The sequence below is a fragment of the Macrobrachium rosenbergii genome, chromosome 5 (genome assembly GCF_040412425.1).
Source record: "Macrobrachium rosenbergii isolate ZJJX-2024 chromosome 5, ASM4041242v1, whole genome shotgun sequence".
Classification (NCBI taxonomy): Eukaryota; Metazoa; Arthropoda; class Malacostraca; order Decapoda; family Palaemonidae; genus Macrobrachium; species Macrobrachium rosenbergii.
Window position 1 is genome coordinate 56,088,284 of NC_089745.1, and position 25,579 is coordinate 56,113,862.

General features: G+C 41.3%; 1 protein-coding gene across 4 annotated transcripts in view; it reads left to right on the plus strand.

The window, feature by feature from the left end:
- The first annotated feature begins 358 nt into the window (after window positions 1-358).
- ZnT49B (Zinc transporter 49B) overlaps window positions 359-25,579 on the plus strand; it is a 70,761-nt gene continuing 45,540 nt past the window's right edge. For 2 of the 4 annotated variants that reach the window (XM_067104428.1, XM_067104430.1), the window contains exons 1-7: window positions 359-481; window positions 3,570-3,656; window positions 4,615-4,830; window positions 9,451-9,652; window positions 11,527-11,606; window positions 11,803-11,935; window positions 15,401-15,539. In XM_067104428.1, the coding sequence (XP_066960529.1) occupies window positions 3,575-3,656; window positions 4,615-4,830; window positions 9,451-9,652; window positions 11,527-11,606; window positions 11,803-11,935; window positions 15,401-15,539 (852 nt within the window). In that variant the 5' untranslated portion in view covers window positions 359-481; window positions 3,570-3,574. The remainder of the gene's footprint in view (window positions 482-3,569; window positions 3,657-4,614; window positions 4,831-9,450; window positions 9,653-11,526; window positions 11,607-11,802; window positions 11,936-15,400; window positions 15,540-25,579) is intronic. The other 2 variants (XM_067104431.1, XM_067104432.1) reach the window with 2 other exon arrangements.

The window sequence follows — 25,579 nt, forward strand, 5'->3', positions numbered from 1 at the left end:
AAAATGGGCCCTTGAATACTCGCCATCCTGATTGTGTAATTATTTGCAACTTGAAATAAAAATATATGAAAATGAGGGACTTTAAGAAAAAGTGAGACGTCTATTAAAACTATTATGACAAGGAAGAACAAGATATTTAAGAAAGATATAAACTGTAACTGACAAATGAATGGGTCCTCATTTGATGATGAACAATTTGAAACTATATTGCGGTGTTACAAGCATGTAATTAATAATTCATAATAACATGGGCCTTTAGTTTATTTCAACTTTATTTTAGAAATGTACTGTTTTAATTGCTAAAAGAATAATACTTCAATAAAAATGAAGCATTTCAAACTTATACAATGGCAAAATACGAAGAAGAAGATTTCTTCGGTATCAGCTGAAACCTAGTTCCTTCGGGCAGCTTTGGGTTGCATTTTGACGAAGTCATATTACAGCTTGGTTTACGTTTGACAATCTAAGAATTCCAAAGCAGGTGAGATACAATAAATTATAACTAATGCCACAGCTTACGGGTATTACTCTTTAAGCAAGACAATTACCAGGAAGGTCAAGGCAGGTCGAAAAGTATTTGTGCTTAGGCCTAAACTTGAATGGAGTGAATTAACCTGGCTGTTACCATTTTCTAGTTTACTCTGCACCGCTTTAATTTAGTTTATTCTAGATGACCCAAGCAATAAATGGCCTTGCCTTGACCTGGTGCTCTATTATTAACGGATCTGAACTAGGCTAAGTTGATGTATAATTGACGGTGACTAGGCCTATCCACGCTGGTTATCCTATCTAGGCCATAGGCTATGTCAAGTAGCTTTAACACCGGATATTTCGTGTCGTCAATTTGATATATCACAATAATGGACCATGAAGTTTTGCTTCTATTCTGCTTATACTTTTTAGCTTTGAAATATAAATGAAAGGTTAAGGGTAGATCAAAGTAGTAGCTCCGCGGTGGCGATTTCCTTCTAACTTGACTTTTTCTACAGTTTTTTGGTTGCTAATTATGGATTTACCTTTAGTTTTTGTCGCATGAATGTAATTAACCTGTAATTAACCCCTGAAGTCCATCCAACAAGGGGTTTCCATACGCGATCTGTTTGGAATGGTTCATATCCCGTCCAGCAAGTGCAATAACTTTTTAAAGTATGGGTACTGCCCCCCCCTCTCCCCTGGGCCAGTACTAAACACGGTGAAGGGACATTCCATTTGGCCAACAACAAACAAATGCACCGCCAGTATCAGAAGCCCTAAAAGTGTAGAAAAAACCAGTTTTCAAGGTAAAAACAGGTGTGGAGCTAATACTTAGAATTACCAGGTTAAAAGTAATGATAAAAGGAACCAGGATAATCTGCTTGCATGCAGTTGTGCTGCTCACCACCAGTCCCAGGGCTGCGTTCACATGACAGCGCACATAACCTAAACGTTGGCTCCATCTGGAAGTGGGAGCAGGAGCCAGTTCAGGACAATGGACAAAGCTTCTGCCAACAAAATAAAACCTAATGTTTCTTGGAATGCCATGTCCTGACCTAACCAGACCCTACTTTCCTAACCTGACCTAGGGCACCATACATTAACCTGGACGGAGGACTTCACCTGGGCCCCTGCATGTAACACTAAAAATGGACTAAGCTTCTGCTTGGAGGTAGTGTTAGAGCTTGCTCCCTTTGGTCCACAAACTACCCTCTGTCACTGTACCTCATGCAGTGCACTGTAAGCATTATTTGAAAGGTTCTTTACAGTGTTGCTTCACCCCCAAGCTGCAACCCCTTTCATTCCTTTTCTGTACCTCAGTTCATATTCTCTTTCTTTCATCTTACTTTCCACCCTCTCCTAAGAATTATCTCATTGTGCAGCTGTGAGGTTTTCCTTCTGTTACATCTTTAAAATCTTTTTACTCCTAATTTTCTTTTCAGCATTGAATGACCAAATAGATTCCAGCGCTTGGCCTTTGACCTGAATTTTATATTCCATTTCATCCCTTGACTAGATTTGGCTCACTAAATGTAGGGAATACATTTCAGTTCTTCCATCGCCAGGTTGCAGCAGTCAGTACTGGCAAGTGATTTTGTGCTATGGTCTTGTGAGTTGGCACTGGAGCAACTTGTCTGTGACCCAGGAAATACCACCATTTTGTCAGTATTGGCACTGTCTTCCAGTTCAGATTTCATTGCTTTAGGCTGGCAAATGGCCCCATGGGTTGTCATGAATAAGAGCATCCACCCTGCTTTCAGCATTTGTAGTGGCCATTTCTTTGTACTATCATGCTTAGAGAGGTAGTTACTGCAGAACAGAGATTGCCTACTTACTTTTTGTCACAACCTGGTGATTGTGATAACTGGGAGAGTCTGTCTCATCCTCAAGGAGTAGACAAAGCACCTAGGTGCTCTTTCCTCCCAGCTGCCTCAGTTTTGGCAGGTCTCCTCAGACACTTGTCATTTTTGTGGAAACTCATCCTACAAGAGTGACTCCCTCTTCCCTCTTTAGAGTGGATTCAAGCATGCTGCCCCTTGTATTGGAGCTGATGGGACAGCTGTATATTGAGGTCTTTTGAGCAAACAGTGTTGGTGAGTCCTTGGTGTTGCCTAAGTCATGCTTTCCAAAGTGTAAGCTGTGTTCATTGGCCTTCAGATCTAGAGAGGTCAAAACTTTGGCAGTTATGGAAATATAGACCTTAATGGGATCTTTCCTATCTTTTTAGAAAGACTGCTGATTTCCTTGCTCCTAAGTTTATTACTATTTTAAGAAGAATTGTTGGACTTGGAAGTTTTCCTTCTGTTTGGAGAAAAGGAAACATTGCTGCATTACCTAAGGGACTTAGTCCATTCTCATACCCCATAGATTATAGGCCGATTACAATCAGTACACCTGTTTATTTAAGGTTTTTGAGAAAGAGGTATGTCATCAGTCAGTTTTATTTGGCCACCTCTCAGTGTTGTCTTGTGGCATAGACTCACAGTGAGTTCATTATGTTTGTTGCATAAAATGCGTTCAATGACAAACATCCTTTGCACTCTCCTTTACCTGACATAGCTGTTTTTACTCGCAACATTAGGCAGGCTGCTGTTGCAAATAGTGTGGTGTTTTCTTGCATCAGGTTTAATACTGCTCAGTTTGCTAGGAGTTTTATCTTGGCTACAACTAAACTGTGGAATAGTTGCCTAGTGCAGATGTAGAATCTTCTGATCTCCAAACATTGAAGTGAAGAGCAAATTCATTCATGCTCTCTGCTGATGATTCCTGAATTACAGGTGTTTTGGCTTTAGTTTTTATTCTCAAATTTATTTATTGGTGACCTTTTCCTATAATTTGTCTCTCTCTGCAGGCTGATTTCCCTTTAGAGCCATCATAGGTTCATAGTCTTTTGACTCTGTCCATAAGAGTTTTCAGCTGAAGATTCAAAGAAAGAAAGGACAGTTTACCTCTCACTTCTGTCAGTTGACAAAGCAGATACATGAGTGTTTTTATAATGTTTCTCATAAAACAATAGAGTTTAGTCTTACATAATTATACAATATCTATGAAAGTTCTACAGGTTCCTCTAATATTTTCTTTTTATGTTTTTACAGGAGAAATGTATCCAAGAGTGCTTAGCATGCTGAAACTTGGTGCGAGAAAGAAAGTACACCATTGTTGTGCAGCAGTTACCTTTGTAGGTAAGACATGAGTCCCTGTGTTATGGCCATGTTTTTGTAGTCTTAAATACTTTTTGGTTTTCAGCCACATAGTCTAAGGAATTTTGACAATGTCTGTTCTCTTGGTTTTTATATTATAACAGTTTAAGGAATATGACCTTGTGATTTAAATGATTTAGTTGTGAATAGTGCAATAAAAGTTTGATTCACTACTTTTCTCTTTATTTGTACAAATGTATTTTCAGTTCACCTATAATTATAGAATGCTTCATAGTTCCATGGTGTTTTTTTCCCAAGGATATACAAATCTGTTGCCTTTTTTATAGGAGTATCCTTCAGTGGAAACTTGGAGACATTCATTGAGTTTGGTAACATAGTATACTTAAATGGCAGTATTGGGGGAGGGGGCAGCGTGCGAGTTGGGAATACACCTTACTCACCTGTCATAACCACCTAGTAACTATCTTGTTACCAAGTTGAACGACTGTCTCCCAGCTCACACTATAGGACTCCTATATACTGTACAGTATACAGCTATGGTTTGTATACCTAGGGAAAATACAAATTACTTTTAAAAAGTTGACCTGCTGTATTTAGGGAATTGGAATGGTAACTTACATAAATTGCAATCTCTAGGAGGTGGTACTTTCTGCAATGTGCCTTGAGCTACACTTTGTTTGCAGTAATTATACTCTTGGCAAAATTGTCTTGATCAAAGGCTGGATTACCCTTTGTTTTTACCTTTATCTATTCTGGTGTTTCACATGCTTGTTGGCTATCAACCTTCCTTAATTTTCCAGTTCTAATTTTCACTTTCCATGTAAAATCCATACTATGATGCAACCTTGGGCAGTAGAAATTTTACAGATTGATATTGTAATACTTTTTAATAATAATGATGTGAGAGGAATAAAGTCAGTTTATGGTAAAGCCATAATTTTTATTTAAATTTTATGTTTTTCTCATTTATGTATTTCAGTGAGCTCAGCGGGACATAAAGTTTTGCCATGGAAGGAACTTGCCCATCCTCAAAGCTTTCATCACAAGTTATGCCTACTACAACTCTATCGAAATTTATCCAGTTTAGATCAGCCTCCTGGTCAGCCTCCTGATGGAAAGGATGCAAAAGCAGCAGCAGATCCTCCAAGTTTATCTGCATCTGCAGCATCACGATTAAAAGAAGCTGTAATTAAAGGTACCCTGCTTGCACAGTATGTCACACTTCTTTTATAGCAGTAAACTCTTTGGACAGAAAAATACAATGGAAAGGTTTTTAAGTTTTGTTGATTGAATCAAAGGATATTGCTAGGCATGCGGCAAACCACATTATAAACATAATAGATTCAGAATTGAGATTTTTATGCAAGGTGTTCGTTTTTAGTTTTATGTATGTTTAGCCTATACATGGTTCATTTTGTGCACAGTGCATTTTTAGGTTATCAGTTACAGTTAAGTAGATATAAGAAAACTTCTTATAGAGAAGTTTAATTACAAATAAAGTTTACAGTACAGTGAAGGCTTTTGAATGCAAGAAAAGAATTGGATTACTATTGAGGATGTATTAGTTAACGCCATGCGGGGCGTACACATGTCGTCTTTTACGGATACAGTAATTGCGCCTATCGTCTTTCATCCCTCCTCGAAAAGCAGAGCTGTTTTCTTCAGCTTGGATGGGTTTCAGGCGTAGTATTGTGTATGAGAGAGGTGCAGAAGCTCCACCCACTATTCATTCTAGCCAATGAGTGTCCGATGGTCGTCGTGACGTCATATTCATATGGGATATTATAAAGGGGTATCATCCAGCAGCACATGCCAGTGCGCCTCAAGCTGTTATGTATGAAACATTGTCACGATCTTGTGAGTAAACCATTTGGATTCGAAGGCTAAACTTTTTCTCCTTTTGATTGCGGTTATTTTACAGGTTTTTTCATTTTTCAGTATCATGATGTCGGATGATAGTATTTCAGATTCTGGGTAGGAATACCTGCCAGATCTGTCAGATGATTATAGTGATAGTTGTTATAGTTTTAGAGGATGACAGCGACACCGAGATTTTAGAAGACATTGAACCCATTGTCGATGAAGGTTGGCAGTTCATAACAGATCCATTTTGTGACAAGCGCCCAGACCCACCCCCGATTTCACGGAGGGTGACAATGGGATCTCTGTTTTCACCTGCCCACGAGATGCATTTTGTTTCTTTTTTGATGATGATATTGACAGACTGTGTGAATGGATGAATGCTCGGGCAGAGGGTATTTTCGGTCAACAGGAAAGTGTACTATGTTTTTGAAAACTTCTTTCATTTTTTTACACTAACATGTAATTTTTATTATCATTATTTTTTCTACTACAAGTTGTAGTAGTAGTGGTATTACTGTTGAATTTTTTATTATTATTATTGTTATTATTATTATGATTTGATTATTATTATTATTATTATTATTATTATTACCAGTGCCATAAACATTCATTGATGTATACTAACTGTTTCCGTAAGAAAACTAGTATATACTGCTATTACTACTAGTACTATTTTACTAATACTTTACTACTTTTTCTGCCACTTTATTTCTACTACTTTACTACTATTTCTATTTCTGCAATTACTTTTTCCACTAAATATTCCTCTTTTTGATATATAATATATATATATATATATATATATATATATATATATATATATATATATATATATATATATATATATATATATATATATATATATATATATATATATATATATATATATATATATAATATGTATATAGCCAATGTGGTGAAAAATATTCATTGGTATGTACACAATGTTTTCACATAAGAATATAAATGAAAAATATGAATAACAGAAAGTTTAGTGGGAGCAAATGATGACTGATATACTCGCGGTCTCATGCGGTATGCAAGCGTTATCGGCAGTGCAACAGGCCAGTGGCGAAGGGGTTAAAAAAGATTTCTTCAGTATTGTAACTTGTTGAAAATGTTCTGGGTAAATGAGGTACAGTATGTATTTACCTTCAGGGAGTTGCAACCCTGCCCCAGAGGGACACCTGGTGCAGCTGTTAATACATGGATTAGCGCCTGAGGTCAGGATACAAGAACATGCTACTTTTTAGGTTTATACTTCTGTAGCTAAAGGTTAGATCCACAATCGAAAATTGTGGCCTTGCTATGTAGGAGCACCAAAAATTACTATCAGTGGGATGATGGATAGGGTTAAGTTGTAGAGTGCTTTGTCTCCCTGGTTTCAACTTGGGATGCCTGGCGAATGACCTTGGTTAAATATAGACATGCAGTGGCAAGATTCCCCGGACTTAGTCATTCAGGAACTGCTTGCTTCAAGGAACTGGCTTTCCTGTAGTGTATTTATCCTATGACACCTTTAGATGCTGCTACTTAATTGGAGAGGCACAATTTAGAAATGGCCACCCAGTCCTGGGCACATGTGGGTGCATTAAGACTCCCAAGGTATAAATACTAAGGATAAATTGAAAATAGAAAATTAAATGTAAGAACCTTGAATCAAATTGTAAAACTAGAATGAATAAAAAAATTAATTTAAGAGATATAGCCTGAGTATCTTAGCTGTTTGCAAATCACAGTAGAAAGGAATGGAAAAAGAGAGATGGGAAGGGGTTAATGTGTATCTTCATTCAGGAAGAGCAGATAGACGTCATAGAGGAGAGGCTTGATCTTATTGATGTCATAGAGGGGAGGCTTGATCTTATTGCCAAACGCAGACAAGACACTGACTGACAGGAGATCAGATAGTAATAGATTCCTGCTGGTAAGATGATTGTGAATTGGAAGTCATAGCCAAAGTACCCAAGAAAGGTGACTTGACTGAATGTGGCCTACTATAGAGGCAGTGCACTTTTGTCAGTTGTGTTGAAAATATTGCGTATACTTATTCTCAGTGGGCTGGACAAAGAAATTGATAAAAAGCTTAGAGATGAACAAGCTACTTTGAGGAATGGCATGAGTTGCACAGAAAAAATTTAAAGACATTGAGCAGCAATATATGGAAAATAAAAACTCCCCTGTGATCTTAACCTTAAACGCCGAGCCTCTATTTACAAAAACGTCTCCGTATGCGGCGAGGGAGCTGCTGAAGTGGAAAAAAGTTTTTTCAAAAAATGGAAGTCTTAGTTTTCAAGATTAAGAGTTCATTTTGGTTCCTTTTTCTCATTGCCTGAAGTTTGGTATGCAGCCATCAGAAATGAAAAAAATATCATCATATATAAATATTGGAATATATGACAGCAAAAAAAAAAAAAACATATAATTGTATACAAATCGCTGTAAGCAAAACTGTTAAAGCTAATGAGTTACTTTTTTTAGTTGTATTGGACACTAAATTGCGATGATTTTGGTATATAACAGATTGTAAAACGATCAAAGCAACACAGAAAATATTATCACAAAATGGTGCATGAATTTGGCCGCTGGACGTAAAAAATGTTTTTAAAAATTCACCATAAATCGAAATATTGTGCTAGAGACTTCCAATTTGTTGCAAAATGAAGGTAAATGATTGAATATTACTAGAATGTAAGAGTTTTAGCTTACAATTGTGTTTTTGACCATTTGGTCGAGTCAAAGTTGACGAAGGTTGAAATTTTGGCAGTTATCGTGATTTATATGAAAATATTTCCAAACTGATAAAAGCTACAACCATGGGTTGTATTTTGCTGTATTTTACATGAAATTGCGCACATTTTCATATATAAAACTTTATGTAACGACTAATATAAAACAGTGCAAAAATTACGACAAAATGATGAAAGAATTTCTGAAATTTTTCGGCTGAGTTTACAGCGGACGTAAGGAAAAAGTTTTTTCAAAAATTCACCATAAATCGAAATATTGTGCTAGAGACTTCCAATTTGTTGCAAAATGAAGGTACATGATTGAATATTACTAGAATGTAAGAGTTTTAGCTTACAATTGCGTTTTTCGACCATTTTCGGTCGAGTCAAAGTTGACCGAAAGGTTGAAATTTTTGTAGTTTATGCGTCCACTTGGCACCCAACAGACAATTTTAGTCGGCGTATGATACGTCCAGTAGGCGTTTAAGGGTTAACAGTATTTTGCATGGTCTTTTGGCCATGGCTAATTGAAACTATCCTTGAACGAAGTAGGGCCAGAGTTGATGTTGATAGAGTCTTCTCAAGTGAATATGCAGTGAATAGTTTGGTGCTACAATAGAATGTTATTCCACCTTTGCTATTTTGCTTCTCATAGATTTTATAATGAAACAAGTAGTCAAAGATGAAAGAAAAGGTGTAGATGTAGGTAACAGTAGAAATTTTACAGACTTAAATTATGCAGGTAATGCAGTTGTAATTAGTAACATACCACAAGATTTACAGAGCTTATAGATTGCATCATATATCTAAGAGAGATGTGACTCATAATAAATTTAAGAATAACAGAAATAATGAGGACAGAGTATGCACAAAGGATGAAGCAACATTAGATGAAGAAGGATTGGTGAGATTGAATCTTTCAGATATTTAGGTAAAATGAAATCCAGTACAGGTTCTCTTGAGTTGGAATTTATTGGAAGATTAAAAAAGTGAAATCCATACCACTGTCAGGTTGAATAAGATTTAGAAGTCAAACTGCATACAAAAGTGTGCTAGACAAAAGAATTGAATTTGGGGAAATACAGGATGTGAATGTGGGCGTATACACTATATATGAGAGGGGTTTGTATGTAAAAAGTATTCTTTATCTTAAGTATCTTTAGTGGTAAAGTTCATAATTTTTTTTTTGATGAGTAGTTACACTGAGTCTTACCTTCCTATTTCAGTTATGCCACGAAAAAAGGAAAGAATAAAGTTTGATACATCACATCCATCTACTGAACGAAATTTCATAACTGCAGTACGAGCAATGTCAGAATTTTTACTGAAGCCCTCAGACCTTGAGAACCTTCGCCAAACGAAGAGACGTTCACCTTTTGAAAATGAGCCACCTATCACTGTTTACTGGAGAAAAGATGTCGAAGCCAAGTAAGTCTATGAATACTGGTTGTTCCTCTGGAAATACAAATCATTGGCTTTTATAGAGGAGTATCCTTCAGTGTGAGCTGGTCATTGAACTTAGTAACAAGTTTGTTAACTGAAAATAAGGTTGATTGGTGTTCTTTCCACCTTTCTAACTACTTTCACACAGTAACAACAGCTGTATTCTTTCTGGGTGTGCGTGATGCAGTAGATGTGACCCCTCCATCCCTCTTCAACATGGGGGAGCAGGTAGTAGGGCATATATGTTAGGGACTTTGCCAAATTATGCTTCCTTCTGGTCTTCCCTTCAAACATCCTCCTTTTTCTCTTAAAGTGAGGTTACAAACAAACCACTCTCTTGCAAAGACTTCTGTCATCCTTGACGTTACACATGGGGGGTTACAAGAAGTTAATGAGTTGACCTTCCCTTGCTCACGTCCATGATCAGGAAGTTGACATTTATGGATAGGAAATCAAAACCAGTCATGATCTCAAGCCAGAGCCAGTTCTTCCTGCCTAAGGAGTGAGTCTTTATCTAAAAGACAAAAGTTTGTATTCTTGTAGGGAAAAATTTTTTAAATATTGTGCATTTCTCCTAGATTTACAAATGTGAAATCTTTTATCATCTCATCTCTAACTAACCCTGCAATTGTCCTGTTACCGAAGAATAAGTGACACTGCTTTTCAAATGGGAAATCAGTTTTAAAAATCACAAATTTTTAAAAATACTTTTGGATTTTTCATAAATATATAAGCCTCCAGTCTTTTACAAGGGAATGTGTTAAGACAAGAGCTGGTCCAATCAAGCATCAGTGACTGGACCAGCTTTTGCCCTAACATATTCCCATGTAAATGACCTCAGGTGTATACAGTGTACTAGGAGAAATGCATATAATCTTATTTTTATAACAGATTTGTTTCTCATTTTCTCTGGTATGGATCACTGCTGCTTTTTTCACCAAAGTTATACTGCATAGCCAAATCCCTGATATGTTTGAATAATTTTAAATGCGTAGTTGTCTTAAAGTTTTGTTTTTGTGAATGGGATATTTTAGCTAAGAATGCACTTATTTCCTTTGTAACCTAAAGGCTGACAGAGCATATCCAGTAGTAGCCCCATTGGTTACATGATATTGACAGTTTTCTTTGTCTTATTTCAGTGTCTTGTATTCTTTCCTGAGTTGTTACTGCTGGATTAACCCTCTTGTTTTAATGTTTTAATGAAAATTTGGCTGAGCTAATCGTAAAATAAGCTGGAAAATCGTCAAAAATCATAAGAAAACCTTACTTTTAATGCTCTGGGTGCATTGAAAACGATGTAAACTGCATTATTATTGAGTTTTACAACAAAAAAAACCTTCAAATTATGATTAAAGATGTCGTAAGCCAGGAAATAATTTCTGATGAATATATTTAGTAATTCGGAACGTCGTGGCCGGAACCGTCGTAAACCGGGGACTTTTCAAGATGATAAAATGATAAAAAATCTTTAGATTTTAGTTTTCTGTAAAAGAAAGCTATTGTTACGACTTTGTCTGTCCATCTGCACTTTGTCTGTCTGCCCTAAGATCTTACAAACTACTTAGGCTAGAGGGCTGCAAATTGTTTTGTTGATCATCCATCCTCTCTAATCATCAAACATACCAAAATGCAGCCCTCTAGCCCTCTATGCTGTACAGATAACTCGATTGTGCTGAAGAAACTTCGGTGTATGTTTTACTTTTTTTAGTGCCTTATATTTTTTTAAAAATATTTTAATCACACATTAGATCACATTTCAGTGAAAAGAACAGTAAAGCTAAGCTTGTATATTTTTTCTTTCAAAACCCACCTGGGAATATACTTTGATATCCTAAAGTTTGTTTCTTTGTATATTTCAGAGCAATCCAAGTGTGGGGGAGCCTGGATATTATAGAAAAGGAGAAATCAAAGAGAGGGAAAAGAAAAAAACAACTTGGTGGTAAGAACTCATTATAAAATGTGATGTATTAGATTTACTTTGAAACTGTTTAGTTATTGGGGAATTACTCCATTCTTTAATGATGTTTTATTTATGCGTGTGTTTGCTCAAGACATGAAATATTAAAGACTTCAAATAATGGCATAAAAATATATAGGTTGTTCAGTAATTTTTACCAGTATATTTTATTTTGCAGACATTTTTCATGTTAAAGATATATTGAACGGGTATGGATCTGAACAGAGAAGTGAGTATGAGCCAAAGCCCCTGAGACCTAGAAGTAGTGGTTTAGATGCATCAGGGAAAGTTGTTTGGGCTGCAGTTGCTATGTGAGTATATCAAAAGACTTTTCACCTAATGGATAAGCAATGTTTATGATAATAAGGGAAAGTATGAAGATGCCATTGCAGTAATACTAGAATGCAGAGTTTTGTTTTCTTATTTCCAAAATCTGCCAAGCCGTGGAATTCTCTTCCTGCTTTTTTTTTCTGATTTTACTTTTTCATCTCTTAAGAGGCAAGTCTATTGTTTCTTTGGTGATTGAGATCCATCCTTCTCCCTTTCCCATCATGTTCCTTGTTGTGCTCAATATTGGAATGGTTAATAGTTTATTACCTTTCTCAGGAGCCCTTACATTAAAAAATGATGTCCTCCTCATGGAGAATCAACTTCTTGACTTTGTAGATATGCATGCCCAGGTACACTGCATGTGTGAAGGGGCCAGGTCTGATTTTGGTCTGCTGGTTGAATAACTAACAGAGGTATAGAACAAGCAGCAGGGGCTTCTCCAACTCTCCCCATAAAGTAATCAAGGCCAGCCAGTTGTCCAGATACCGTTGTAGACTCAGGCTTAGGTGATAAGCCGAGGCAGTCCCTGGAGCTAATTCTGGTGAAGACCTAGTGACTTACACAGGCAGAGGCAAAGGTCCTAGAATGGGAACACATTACGTCACCATGCACAGCAAAGAAAGGAAAGCAGGTGAATTGGAATGTGTAAGTTCTCATCCCTCAAGTCTAATAAAGCAAGGAAGTCCACTCCATTGACTGATCTTCAGACAGACTTCAGACTCAGGTGAAGAAACTTTCCAAAGTCTTCAGAATGAGGGAGAGAGAACTGTAGAACCCCATCTTCTCCAGCTGGATCCCCTTGATGACTTCCTTCTGCAACATGGAGGCTACCAAGTCATCAAGAACTGTAGGAGACGACCTTGGTCAAAGAACACACTGCTGTACCAGTGTGGAAAACCTGTAAGACCCAAGGTTCCATACCAATAGCTTCCCAAGCCCTCCAAAACTCCTGAATCCAACAGGAGAGGAGATTGATGGGGATAGTAGGTTTCTGGCCACCTGTTCTTGATGATTTATAATGGGATCAATCTCCATCAATAGGCCAGATGGATGACTTAAACCTGTGAGACTGTGAGAGAGTGTCGCTCTGATGAGGAGAGTGTGGACCACCATTTTTGTCAGAATACTGTGGCAATGAAGATCTTTGATACTGGCCAGAGGAAGTTTTCTGATAAGAAAGTGACATTTGTCAGGAAGTAGACCAGGCAGATGAGGAAAACAAGGCTGAAGTATCCAAGTTAATAGTAGTGGCCCTGGTGATGATGGAGATGAACTTTTTTATAATTCACAAACTAAACTTTTGGGGAAAATAACAGGAGCCTTAGGGTCAGACAAGTGCAGGCAACAGAGTTCTGCTGAAGAGAGCAAGCCAGAGAGGTTTGGAAGGCTGAATTCTTTATGTGATTATGTTCATCAACATACAGTACATGTAATGGATGGGAAGAAGTAAAACATCCCTTAGAAAGGAGGCAAGAAGCAGTGGCTGTATCCATTGCTGAAGGCAAAACCACCTTCAAGAAGCAAGGTGACACAACCAGTAACCAATTTTTTCCAGTTAAACTTCTCCAAATTCTCCCTGCAGAATTTCTCACTTGTCCTTTTCCCCAGTTTTTCAGTGAGTTGAATGAGTCTTAAAGAAGGGAGGGGCAAATGAAGGCAGCCCTTCCTATGAGGAGCATCCCTGAATTATGTAGAATTTGCCTCTTATGTATGTACTATACACGTAAAAATCATTGTGAAAGGTAAACAATCTGCTACCATTTTTCCAGTTTGGTTGGTGGTTAAAGCTTTGTAAAAGGGTTCGAAGGTGTTTTTAAGGGGTTCTGAAGGATCTTTTGACAACATAAATTTTCAGCATACATAAGGGATTCAAGAACCTAACTGTGATGTATGTAGAGGATTCACTTATATCTGGGTTGCTTCATTTCTTATTTTCTTCCTCAGTTCATTTTATCATTGACCCCACTGAGAACTTATCTCTCAGTCTTCATCCTTCCCCTCTGCAATGTGGGTTTTTTTATGTTAGAAGATGCTGTTTCAGTTGACATCCCATTGAACTTGAGAGAGTTCCTCCTTCAATCTGGTAGTCTTGTAACACCATCAGGTTATCTCTATCCCATGTGTTCCTAGAATTGGTAGTTTAAAGATTGAATGGTTTGTTGGTTTCCTTTTGCCAAGTTTTGTCATTCTCACCCTGCTTTGGTTTTTTCTGATTTGTATATTGTTTCTTTTTTTAGAAACAGGTATTTTGACTCATTTAGATTAATTCACAGCTTTCTTCGTTCCTTTATATTTTTGGCCTTTGTTTGGATCTGGTCTAGAAACTCTTTACAATAAAACAAGTTTTTATAAAAACCCATTCATCATAAAATAGCTTGTAAGCTGGGCAGGATGTAGCTAGGTGAACAAAGCTTATTCCAAGACAAATGCTTCCACTGCAAGTGCTTAGCCAACTCCCTATTACTTTATGTTCTTACTAGAATTTTTGTTGAATGGGTATGTAAAAAATTTGTTTTATTATAACATAGTTTGTTATCACAAACCCATTCATTGTAAAGTAACCTGGAGCACTATTTAAGAAGCAGGACAGGAGTCCAAGAAGGAAGATGTCGTTGCCAGTCTATCGGAAAGAAGGTGGGGATGTGGCAAGGATAGACCCAAAATTTTGAAATTTTGCAATGGAAAGAGATGTAGATATTGAGCACTCGCATAAACAACTGGTCCCCAGTGAAAAAAACCCTAGGATTGACATCCACTGGCACAAGGGTAAAGAGCAGTGAATTCAGGTAGAAATTGCCTTGGTGCCTGATAGTCTGATATGAATGAATATAACAAAAAGTGAAACAGTTGTAATTCTAATATCCAATGGGAGGTCTTGGTCAGCCATGATGGTGTGCTGCAAGTAGGACACATCCATTGTGTTAAAAAGTGACAGCACATGGAAAAAACCAGCAGAGCTCTTGGTAATGCCCAGTGCCTGCCCCAGGGATGGCAGAGAGCATCAGCTGGTAAAAAAAGCTAGGAGGATGTAAAGACGCTAAGTTTAAAACCCTAGTCTTGAGTGAGGGAAGGTTCCCTAAGAGCACAAGTCGAAGATAGAACCTCCATAGCGGTGACAAAACATTCTCCAACTAAGACTGATCTCAAGCTCATATGCTGGAATAATTCTTTTGGGACTTAATGGTTTGTGCTCTTGGATGCATCCCTCTCAGTCAAAGGCTATTTTAAGGTTAATTGGTCTGATACTGGAAAAGAATTAGGTTTCCTGCCACATTAAGCTATATGCTCAAAAGAAAACTTAGAACCTTTAAACTTGATGGAAAGACCTGAAGTCCAAAGGGCTCATTTCAGTAGGAGGTATTTGATACTTGAATGACCTGGTACATGTAATTATAAAAATATTTATTCTTTAATGTTTTTGAATAGGAAATTTTTTACATTTGCAGAAATGGAGCCAACTTGATTATGAAGTTGGGAGCATGGGCATATACTGGATCTTATAGCTTATTTGCTGAAGCATTGCATTCATTTGCTGATGTTGCCAATCAACTTATACTAGCTTATGGAATCCATAAATCTAATCAGGTATGTAAAATGATTAGTTTCATATAAGTAACTTACAAAGTAATTAAATAGCTATAGTTTCCATTCACTCGGCAGCTTAAATTTTACATATCGCGGTAGTGCTTCAGTAGTTTAGTGTAGGTGACAAGCCCTGCCTGCCCACCAACCCACTAACAGGAGTACTGGAAACGACTTAGCAGAAAACCTCATTCTGTTTCTGCTGGCTCTCGAGTAACATTCGGGGTTTGCTGCAGCTTTTGTTTACTGATTTTCAGTTGTATGGCTGGATTTAAGTTGAGTATTATCGCTTTTTGAGTAGTCTTCAAGCTTTAATAGCTTTCAGGATCATTTTTCAAGTTCTTTGGTTATTATTATGTCTGATTCAATTTCACCTATTTTTGCTATTGTGGTGAAAGTTGCAAACCAGATTAATCTTCATATGATTCTCATACAATTTGCTTGTAAATATAGTAGGCAGAAATATAGTAGGGAGGAAACTTATGCTAAATGTAATAGTTAGCAAGAGTAGAAAGTACTTAAATCTCAACCAGACATAGCGATAGTAAGGAAAGCGGCCTCTAGAACTGAGAAACGAGCTTCCTTTAGCCTAGAATTCTACCGCAGCCTAGGTTAGAAGATAGTTCTGCTACTCCTTCTTGCCTCTTCCTGCCTTTTTCTCCTGCTGCTAGTCCTCCTACTTTTAATCCACCTATTCCAGCACCTGGCTCCCTTGCTTCTGACCCTTGCCATTGCCAGTCTCAAGTCTAGGTTTAACAAGAATTTAACCTAGTAGTGATACAGTGAAGAGGAGGAGGTGGCTACTCATCGTGTTGGTTCTCCTAGACCAAGGTCATTGTCATAATCCCCTAAACCTGGGAGAAGGCTTACCAAAAGTCCAATGGAGGCCGAGGGGGTTGGCCCACAGGTAGTTCCCCCCTCAGTCAAACCTGTTGCGCATTCCCAGGTATCGGCAAACAGCCACTGGAAAGGCATCTTGACAGGAGAAAGTGTTGTGCAAGTGGAGGAGGTGGCTGCTCGCCCTGCTGAGTCTCCTAGATGAAGGTCCCTGTCATGCCCCGCTAAACCTCGGAGGAGTCATCCCGGAGGTCCATGGGGGGTCGATGGGGTTTGCCCACGGGTAGTCGCCCCCTCAGTCGAGCCTGTCGATCGATCCCAGGCTTTGATAGACAGCCTTTAGAAAGTCGTCTCTGTGGATGTGTGTCAATTGTTGTCTGACTCTCAAGACTCCAGCCCGGACTTGGAAGCGCCACAAGCGCTTTCTAGATTTGTCTTGCCCATTGAAGAGGCAAGCAGGCGATGCTGGCCGCTCTTTTCTGCTGCCCAGTTAGCGGTTTAAGGAGCCAGGCGCAGTCCTCAACCTTCCTGCAGCGCTTCAGACAGTCCGAATTTTTTCTCCTAAGCGTACTTCTGGTGGGTGCCAGTATTTGGCTCAGAGTGCCCAACAATCCCCCTCAGGCGCCTGTGGTCTTCATTCAAACACCCATCTCTTCACAAGCGCCCAACGCCGGTTCGTGAGTGTCTGCTGCCAGTTTCTGACCGCCCGGCGTAGCTCCCGAGTGCTTGGCGCCAGTTGCCAAGCGCCCGGCTCCCACTTCCAAGCGCCCGGTGCCAGCTCCCGACCGCTCACCGCCAGTTGACAAGCACCCAGCACCTGGCGCCAGCTCCCAAGTGCTCGGCACCAGCTACTGAGCGCCCAGCGCCAGCTCCCAAGCATTCGGCACCAGCTCCTGAGTGTGCGGCGCCAACTCTTTAGTATCAATCTCCTGCTTAGAGTGCCAAGCACCCGTTTCCAACTGTGGGTCTCATAGCCTATGCAGCTCTCCTTCAATATTTGTGAGCGAGCTTTCCTGTCCTTTTTCGGCTCCTGCTAGTCCCCGGTCTCACTTACCATGACCTTCCTGATGAGGAGCTATCCAGAGGACAGACCTAGGCTCCCCACATGGTGCTTGCCTCGTCTTCTAGGAAGACACTCATGGAGATTGAAGTTTGGTTTTCTGCTAAGAGGGAACAAGGTAAGGCTTCCTTTGTTTTTCCTCCCTGGCTCTTGATCCGTAGGAGGTTTCTTTTCTACGCTGCCAGGGAAGCTCCTTCTTGACGCTCGGTGTTTTTGTCAGCGAAATTATGTTTTTCATCAATCAGTATGCCTTGAGATTTCAGAGAGGAATGTACAGTCTCTCTGCGGCTTCAGGGTGTCTTTTTATTTATTTACTCATAAATGTACCCAGGGATTGCTTTTGGTTTTATTTCTTATCTTTTATGATAGTATTTCAACTATAATTGTAATTTTGCAAAGAAAAGGGCAAAGAAATATTAGAAAAAACATGTATACCTCACAAAAAGTTACTGCATCTCCCCATCATAGTAAATCTCGTAAATATTGTACAGCAAATATACCCAGAATTTGTTACTGATTTTAGTTCTTATCTGTTATGGTATGGTGTGGGCTGTAATTATAATTTTACAAAATAAAATACAGTAAAGTATTAGATAAAACATGCATAACTTGGTAAAATTAACATATTTTTACAAGTGTCTTGTAAAAGAGGCCCCACACAGGGCTGTGAATAGTCACTTTCAACTTCCCGTGGAAGGTAGGGAAAAATTTGTCGAATTTTTTTTCTTACACCATGTGCATTTGCATGTCTTCCTCTTTCCACTGATATGCGTTTTTCTTAAATTAGCCAACCTTAAAGTTTGCCTGGTTGGCTGGTGTGTTTGATACACAGGCAGTCCTCAGTTATCGGCGATCCAGTTTTACAGCGATTGTCTACTGACTACGATAACTGGATTTTCGGCGCCAGTATGCACCAGTCCCTGGTTATCAGAGCTGATAATTGCGGATCGGCACTATTATCGCTGATTTTGTTCATGAGACTTACCTGTCAGATATATATATAGCTGTATTCTCCGAAGTCCGACAGAATTTCAAAAAACTCACGGCACACGCAGTGGGGCCAGGTGGTTAGTACCCATTCCCGCCGCTGGGAGGCGGTATCAGGAACCATTCCCGTTTTCTATTCAGATTTTTCTCTGTCGCGGTACTGTCAACATCTGTTTTCAGTACCTCCGTCTTTGGATTTCGTAAACTCGTTATTTTTCACTTAAGTATTCGATTTGACTTTTGTTTTTATCACGGCTGCATCGTGATTGGATTGTGAATTGGCATATGCTTTTGTGGACTGTTTTTTGGATTTGATTTTGATTGCTCTTTGAATGATGTCTGGATCTAGTTCTGCTAGCTTCAGAGTATGTTGTGCGAATGAGTGTAAGGTGAGGCTACCGAAGACTTCGGTAGATCCTCACACTGTATGCATGAGGTGAATATTAAATGATCGCTGCAAGGAGTGTGAGACTTGCTGGATGCAAGCTGGAAGGTGTTTGTTGCCTATATCCGCAAGTTGGAGCGTGATAGGATCTGGAGGTCTTCCTCCAGGAGTGCTAGTAGAGTAAGGATATTTATTCCTCTCCTGTAAACCCGAGCTTCTCGGGGGGAAAGCAATTAGATCCAAATTTAAGACAACAATTTGGAGCGGAAGGTGATACTTTCGCCTAATTTATTTTTGTCAAGTACTTGCTTCGGCAGTACTTATACTAAAATTGGAACGTTACAAATTATAAACACCATCCGTGCTCTGGAATCGAAAGTGATTTCTCTTTAAAGTGCAGTAAGTGTTGTTATCCCCTAGTGCAGTGGAGGGGCGTCAGATCGGCCGTATAATGCCTCTAGGCCTGGACCTCTGTCGGACTCCCAGGACTTTGGGAGTGGGCAAGTCGAAAGCCTCAAGAGGGTTACGCGGACCCCCACCGATCTGGCGTCCCTTCGGCAGGACCTGTTGACGCTTCCCAGGCTGCCAAGGATCATGCGGCGTTGACGTATCCTGAAGGACTGCTTCTCGTCCTCTCAGATCGGCCCCATAACGCTTCTAGGCCTGGACCTCTGTCGGACTCCCAGGACTCAGGGAATGGACATGTCGAAAGCCGCAAGAGGGTTACGGGGGCTTCCCACCGATCTGGCGTCCCTTCGGCAGGATCTGTTGACGTTTCTCAGGCTGCCAAGGATCGTGCTCGTGCACGTATCCTGAAGGTTTGCTTCTCGTCCTCCGAGGCGTCCTCCCCGTGCAAGGGGTGGAACTCTCGGAAGGACTCTCGCCCGCTTTAGAGAAGCTTCAGAGAAGAGGACGCTTCACGTCCTCTTTCTCAAGGCGTATTTTCGTCTTCTTTGAGTGTTTCAACGCTTTTCCATCGGCTGCAGCGTGACGCTCCGCAAGCAGCTATCCTGGACGCTTCTGTAGCTGCTCGTCAGGACGCCCCTCTCGCTGCCATGCACGACGCTCGGATGGACGCTCGACAGGACGCTCATCAGGACTTCTCTTTGGTTGCTCGTCGTAACTCTTCAGAGCAATCAAAGACCACTTGCTGGATCGCCATCGTGGCGATCGGCTGCAGCCTGACGCTCCGCAAGCAGCTATCCTGGACGCTTCTGTAGCTGCTCGTCAGGACGCTCCTCTTGCTGCCGTGCAGGACGCTCGGCTGGACGCTCGGCTGGACGCTCGTCAGGACGCTCATCAGGACGCCTCTTTGGTTGTTCAACGTGACGCTTCAGAGCAATCAAAGACTGCGGGGAATCGAAGCTCCCTTCTGCGTGTTGCACCGCAAGGTCTTCGTTCTCCCAAGGACTTGGGAGACTCTCTGGTTTCTTCCGTTGAAGAGAGAGAAGTCTCTTGTGAGTCGGAGCCTGCAGACCTTGAGCAGCCTCCTACTTCCTCGTCTACGGTCTACCAGGTGTTAGCTGGTCTTCTCAAGGACTTGTTTGGCGACAAGTTCAAACCCTCGGCTCCTCTCTCTCCTCCTTCGCAGTTAACTTCGTCCAAGACGATGAGAGCGTCGGGGTTTGTTAAGATGACTTCGTCTCTGGCGACGAAGAAGGCCTTCAAGAAGGTTAACACCTGGATTGAGGAAAGAAAGACCCAAGGCAAGACTTCTTTTACCCTGCCTCCGTCCAAGCTTTGCGACAAGGCAGGTTTGTGGTACTAGACCGGAGAGGACGTCGGCTCAAGTGTTCTTTCGTTGTCCCAGGGGTCTTCGCTACCTTGGTCGACACGCCTAGAAGGTCCTTCCTATCTGCAACCAAAGTGTCGTGGACTTTGGCGGAGACGGATCTCCATTTGAAGGGACTTTTTCGTCCCATGGAAGTCTTTTATTTCCTGGACTGGTGTTTGGGGACTCTAGACGTTAAGATTAGAAGTTCCTTCTCTATTAGCCTGAGGGAGCTGTCCAGCGTCTTGATCTGCTTGGACAAGGCCGTCAGGGATGACTCGGAGGAACTGGCTTCCCTCTTTTGTACAGGCCTCTTGAAGAAGAGGGCCTTGTACTGTAACTTTACACTAAGTCAGTTTCTCCGTCGCAGAGGGCAGAATTGCTGTTCGCCCCGTTGTCGAGCCATCTCTCCCCTGTCTTTGATCAAGGATCTCGCCGCCAGCTTGAAGGAGAAGGCCACTCAAGATCTCTTGGCCCACTCGTCAAACGCCCGGCAGTCCCTTTGTCGTCGTCGTCGGGTCAGACCTCCAGGAAACAGAAGCCCTTTCATAGAGGAGCTTCTTCCTATAGATCCTCTCCCCGAGGAAGAGGTCTTTCCAGAGGCGGAGCCCCGCCTAAACCTAGGGGCAAGAAGTGACCTGCAGCGCCTCCAGACGCCTGTAGGAGCCAGGCTTCTTTCGTTTGCGGGAGCCTGGAGAGCAAGAGGGGCGGACTCCTGGTCCCTCCTAATTATCGAGAGAGGATGCAAGATCCCCTTTCTAGACACGCCACATCTGTGCACGTCGGCCAGGGATTTGTCGCCCTTCTACCATCAAGAGAAGCAACAGCCCCTTTTTGAGTTATTAGTGCAAATGCTCGAGAAAAAAGCTGTGGAGCTAGTCCTGGAGCTGGACTCCCCAGGATTCTTCTGCCGACTGTTCCTAGTTCCAAAGCAGTCGGAAGGATGGAGATCAGTCCTAGATGTCAGCGGACTGAACCGCTTCATGGCGAAGGGGAAGTTCACGATGGAGACGTCCTAGTCTGTTCTAGGAGCATTTAGACCAGGAGATTGGTTGTCTCGCTGGACCTTCGGGACACCTTCTTTCACGTCCCCATACATCCCCAGTCGAGGAAGTTCCTGAGGTTTGTATCGGGGACGTGTGTTCCAATTCAGAGCTCTTTGCTTCGGGATAAGCACAGCCCCTATAATCTTCACGATCATCATGAAGAATGTGGCGAGACGGCTTCACTTAGCGGGCATACGAATCTCGCTTTACCTGAACGATTGGCTCTTTCGAGCCTCTTCACAGTCAAATTGTCTGGAGGACCTGAAATCGACTTTGAAGTTGACGAAGTCCCTAGGACTTTTAGTAAACGTAGACAAGTCCCATCTGATCCCGACGCAGTCCATAGTGTTCTGGGGATTCAGATGGATTCAGTGGCTTTTCAAGCTTTTCCGTCCCAGGAATGGCAGCAATGCTTTGGAAAAGTCCCATCCTACCTGGGGAAGGAAACATGCCCGGTGAGGGAATGGTTGGGTTTGCTGGGGACCATTTCCTCGCTGGAGAAGTTGGTTTCCCTGGGAAGACTGCATCTCAGACCCCTCCAGTTTTTTCCTGGCGGAAAACTAGATAAACTAGGAGGATCTAAAGGAGTCCCTGAGGATCTCTCCCGTAGTCAAGGATCTCCTGAGGTGGTGGCTCGTCCCCTCAAAGTTGGCAGAAGAGGTTTTCTCTACACCTTCAGAGCCCCGATCTAGTGTTGTTTTCCGACGCGTCCAGGGAGGGATGAGGAGCAACACTAGGGGGGAAGGAAGTGTCAGGCACCTGGAGAGGGGAACAGGTGTCCTGGCACATCAATCTCAAAGAGTTTAGGGCGATTCTGCTGGCCCTGCTTTTTCTTCGAGAGCCAAGCTTCAGGCCGAGTGATACAGGTAAACTCGGACAACACCACAGCCCTGGCATACCTCAAGAAACAGGGAGGAACTCACTCCCAGTCCCTGTTTGCCCTGGCGTAGGATTTCCTGCTTTGGGCGCATGCTCGGGGTATCACGATCCTTACGAGGTTCGTGGCAGGAGTGGAGAATGTCCACGAGGACCTTCTCAGTCGGCAGCGTCATCTTCCGCCGACCGAGTGGACCCTTCATGAGGAGGTGTGTCAGGAGCTGTGGAGATTATGAGGAAGTCCCTTGGTGGATCTCTTCACGACATCCAGGACAAGGAGGCTTCCTCTGTACTGCTCTCCCGTACTAGATCCAGGAGCAGTAGCGGTAGATGCCCTTGTCTGGGATTGGAAGGGATTGGATCTTTACGCCTTTCCTCCCTTCAAGATTCTGGGGGAGGTCATCAGGAACTTCCCAGCGCCGGAAGGGACGCCAATGATGTTGATCGCCCCCTTTTGGCCAGCGGCAGGGTGGTTCAGAGGTCATGACCTTCCTGGTGGACTTCCCAAGAGCGCTTCCCCTTAGAACCGATCTGCTCAGACAGCCCCACTTGAAAGGTACCACAAAACCTCCCGCTCTGAGTCTGACTGTGTTCAGACTATCACGAAATTGGCGAGAGCGAGGGTTTTTCATGAGCAGTGGCAAGGGCTATCGCCGGCGCCAGAGACCCTCCTCCAATTTGGTGTACCAATCTTAGTGGGCCAATTTCAGGAAAGGGTGCAGAAGCAAGGGGATTTTCCTCAACCTTGATCTCTGTGCCATGAGATAGCAGACTTCCTTCTTCATCTTGGGGAGAAGGAAAAGCTGGCAGTCTCGACAATTAAAGGGCGTTGAAATGTGCTCTCGGCAGTCTTCAGACATAGAGTTTTAGACTTAACTGACAATAAGGATCTTCACGATCTCTTGAGGTCCTTTGAGACTTCTAAGGTACCTCATCTGTGGACGCCTTCCTAGAACCTGGATATCGTCCTAGAATTTTTGAAGTCGGTTACATTGAGCCTCTTCATTCGGCATCGCTCAGGAATGTGACAAGGAAGGCTTTTTCCTAACTGCTCTGGCGACAACGAAGAGAGTTAGTGAAGTTCAAGCCATCAACAAGCACATAGACTTTAGAGGGCATAAGGCCTTATGCTCCCTTAGCCCTATGTTTCTCGCCAAGAACGAGAACCCTTCTACCCCTTGGCCCAAGAGTTTTGAGATCAAGGATATAGCAGAAATTCTTGGGCAAGAATAAGAGAGAGTCCTGTGCCCTGTCAGGGCTCTCAATTTCTTCTTAGATAGGACGAAAGGAGGCAGAGGCCCGTCGGACAATTTGTGGTGTTCTGTCAAGGCCGGACTTTCCGATGTCCAAGAATGCTCTGACATTCTTTTTAAGAAATATGTTCAGGAGGCTCATTCTACCTGCCAAGACAGCGACATGAGACTCCTGAAAGTCAAGGCTCACTTAGTGAGAGGTATCGCGACCTCGGTGGCTTTCCAGAAGAACATGTCCCTTAGTGATCTTCTGGGTACCACCTTCTGGCGAAGCGATTCGGTGTTCGTTTCACATTTCTTGCGGGACGTGAAGACGACATACGAAAACTGCTACTCGCTAGGACCATACGTTTCCTCATGCTTGGGGCAGAGAGCAATACTCTTCCTATCCTTTAGAGGTTAGGAAGTATTTTTTAATCTTGATTTTGTGTTTTTATGGTTGTTGGGTTAGCCACTGGAGGTGGACATCCCAGTCTTTAACTTTTACTAAGTTTTATTACTTAGATAGGCTCGGTCAGGTGGTTGGTAGCCAAGTCAGCTATGCTAACAGGTAAGGAACCAAGGCGTCAATTGCCTACATATATTTGTTTCCTAAATCCTATTCTGTCTCTTCCCACCTCCAATGGTGGGATTCAGCTATATATATATCTGACAGGTAAGTCTCATGAACAAAATGATATTTTAATAATAAAATAAAGTTTGTTCATACTTACCTGGCAGATATATATAATCATAGTGCCCACCCTCCTCCCCTCAGGAGACAGTGGCACTAGAAAATCTGAATAGAAAACGGGAATGGTTCCTGATACCCGCCTCCCAGCGGCGGGAATGGGTACTAACCACCTGGCCCCACTGCGTGTGCCGTGAGTTTTTTGAAATTCTGTCGGACTTCGGAGAATACAGCTATATATATATCTGCCAGGTAAGTATGAACAAACATTATTTTATTATTAAAATATCATTTTCAGTTATCTGTCAGGAATGGAACCCCTGCCGATAACTGGGGACTGCCTGTATATTTAGCCCATCCCTTAAGGGTTACATGAAGAATGAAGATGGTGTAGTTATGCAGTATAAATGAGATTTCAAGATTTACTAATAGTACTGGGTAGAAACATATACATTATTTGAATTTAATTTCAATAAGAGAAACCAGGATTATACATGTAGCAGACTGCTTCAGACCTGTGCACATGTAATGGTATTTCACTTGGGATGGGGTAAAGAAAGTGTTAAAATAAATTATGGGATTACTCTGAGTCACTTTAATAAATCAAGGTGAACATAGCAAAATTTTTATGAAAAAGAATCTTCCCTAGATTTATTTTTAAAAATTTCTGATGTTGGGTAAGCCAAACATAATATAGTATACTGAAAATGGAACTCATACGGTACATGAATGCATGATGTAATCATGTGACAGAGAAAATGTAAGGGTCGCTTAATTTGTAAGATTGGTTTCTAGAGGAAAAAAGCCTATTTTTCATGTAGACAAGACTAGATAAATAAAATCAGCATTGCCATTTCAGAGTATTATTATTATTATGATTATTATACAGAATTTAATCTTTGTTTTAAGCTTGCTCATAACTTATTCAGACTTTGCAAATGATTGGTATAGTCTAAGGTAAAATCCTTTTATTACATCCTTCAGTCAACAATTAAATTTGATATGTGTCTATTATTGCTGATTTCTGGTGTAGAGGAAATCTACATTAAAGGAAATGTTGATGTGGTGCAGTCAAACCTTGGTCTTCATATGCCCTAGTTTTCATACGATTCAGTTTTCATCAGCTTTTTTGGTCTAAATTTTGTCCCAGTTTTCGTT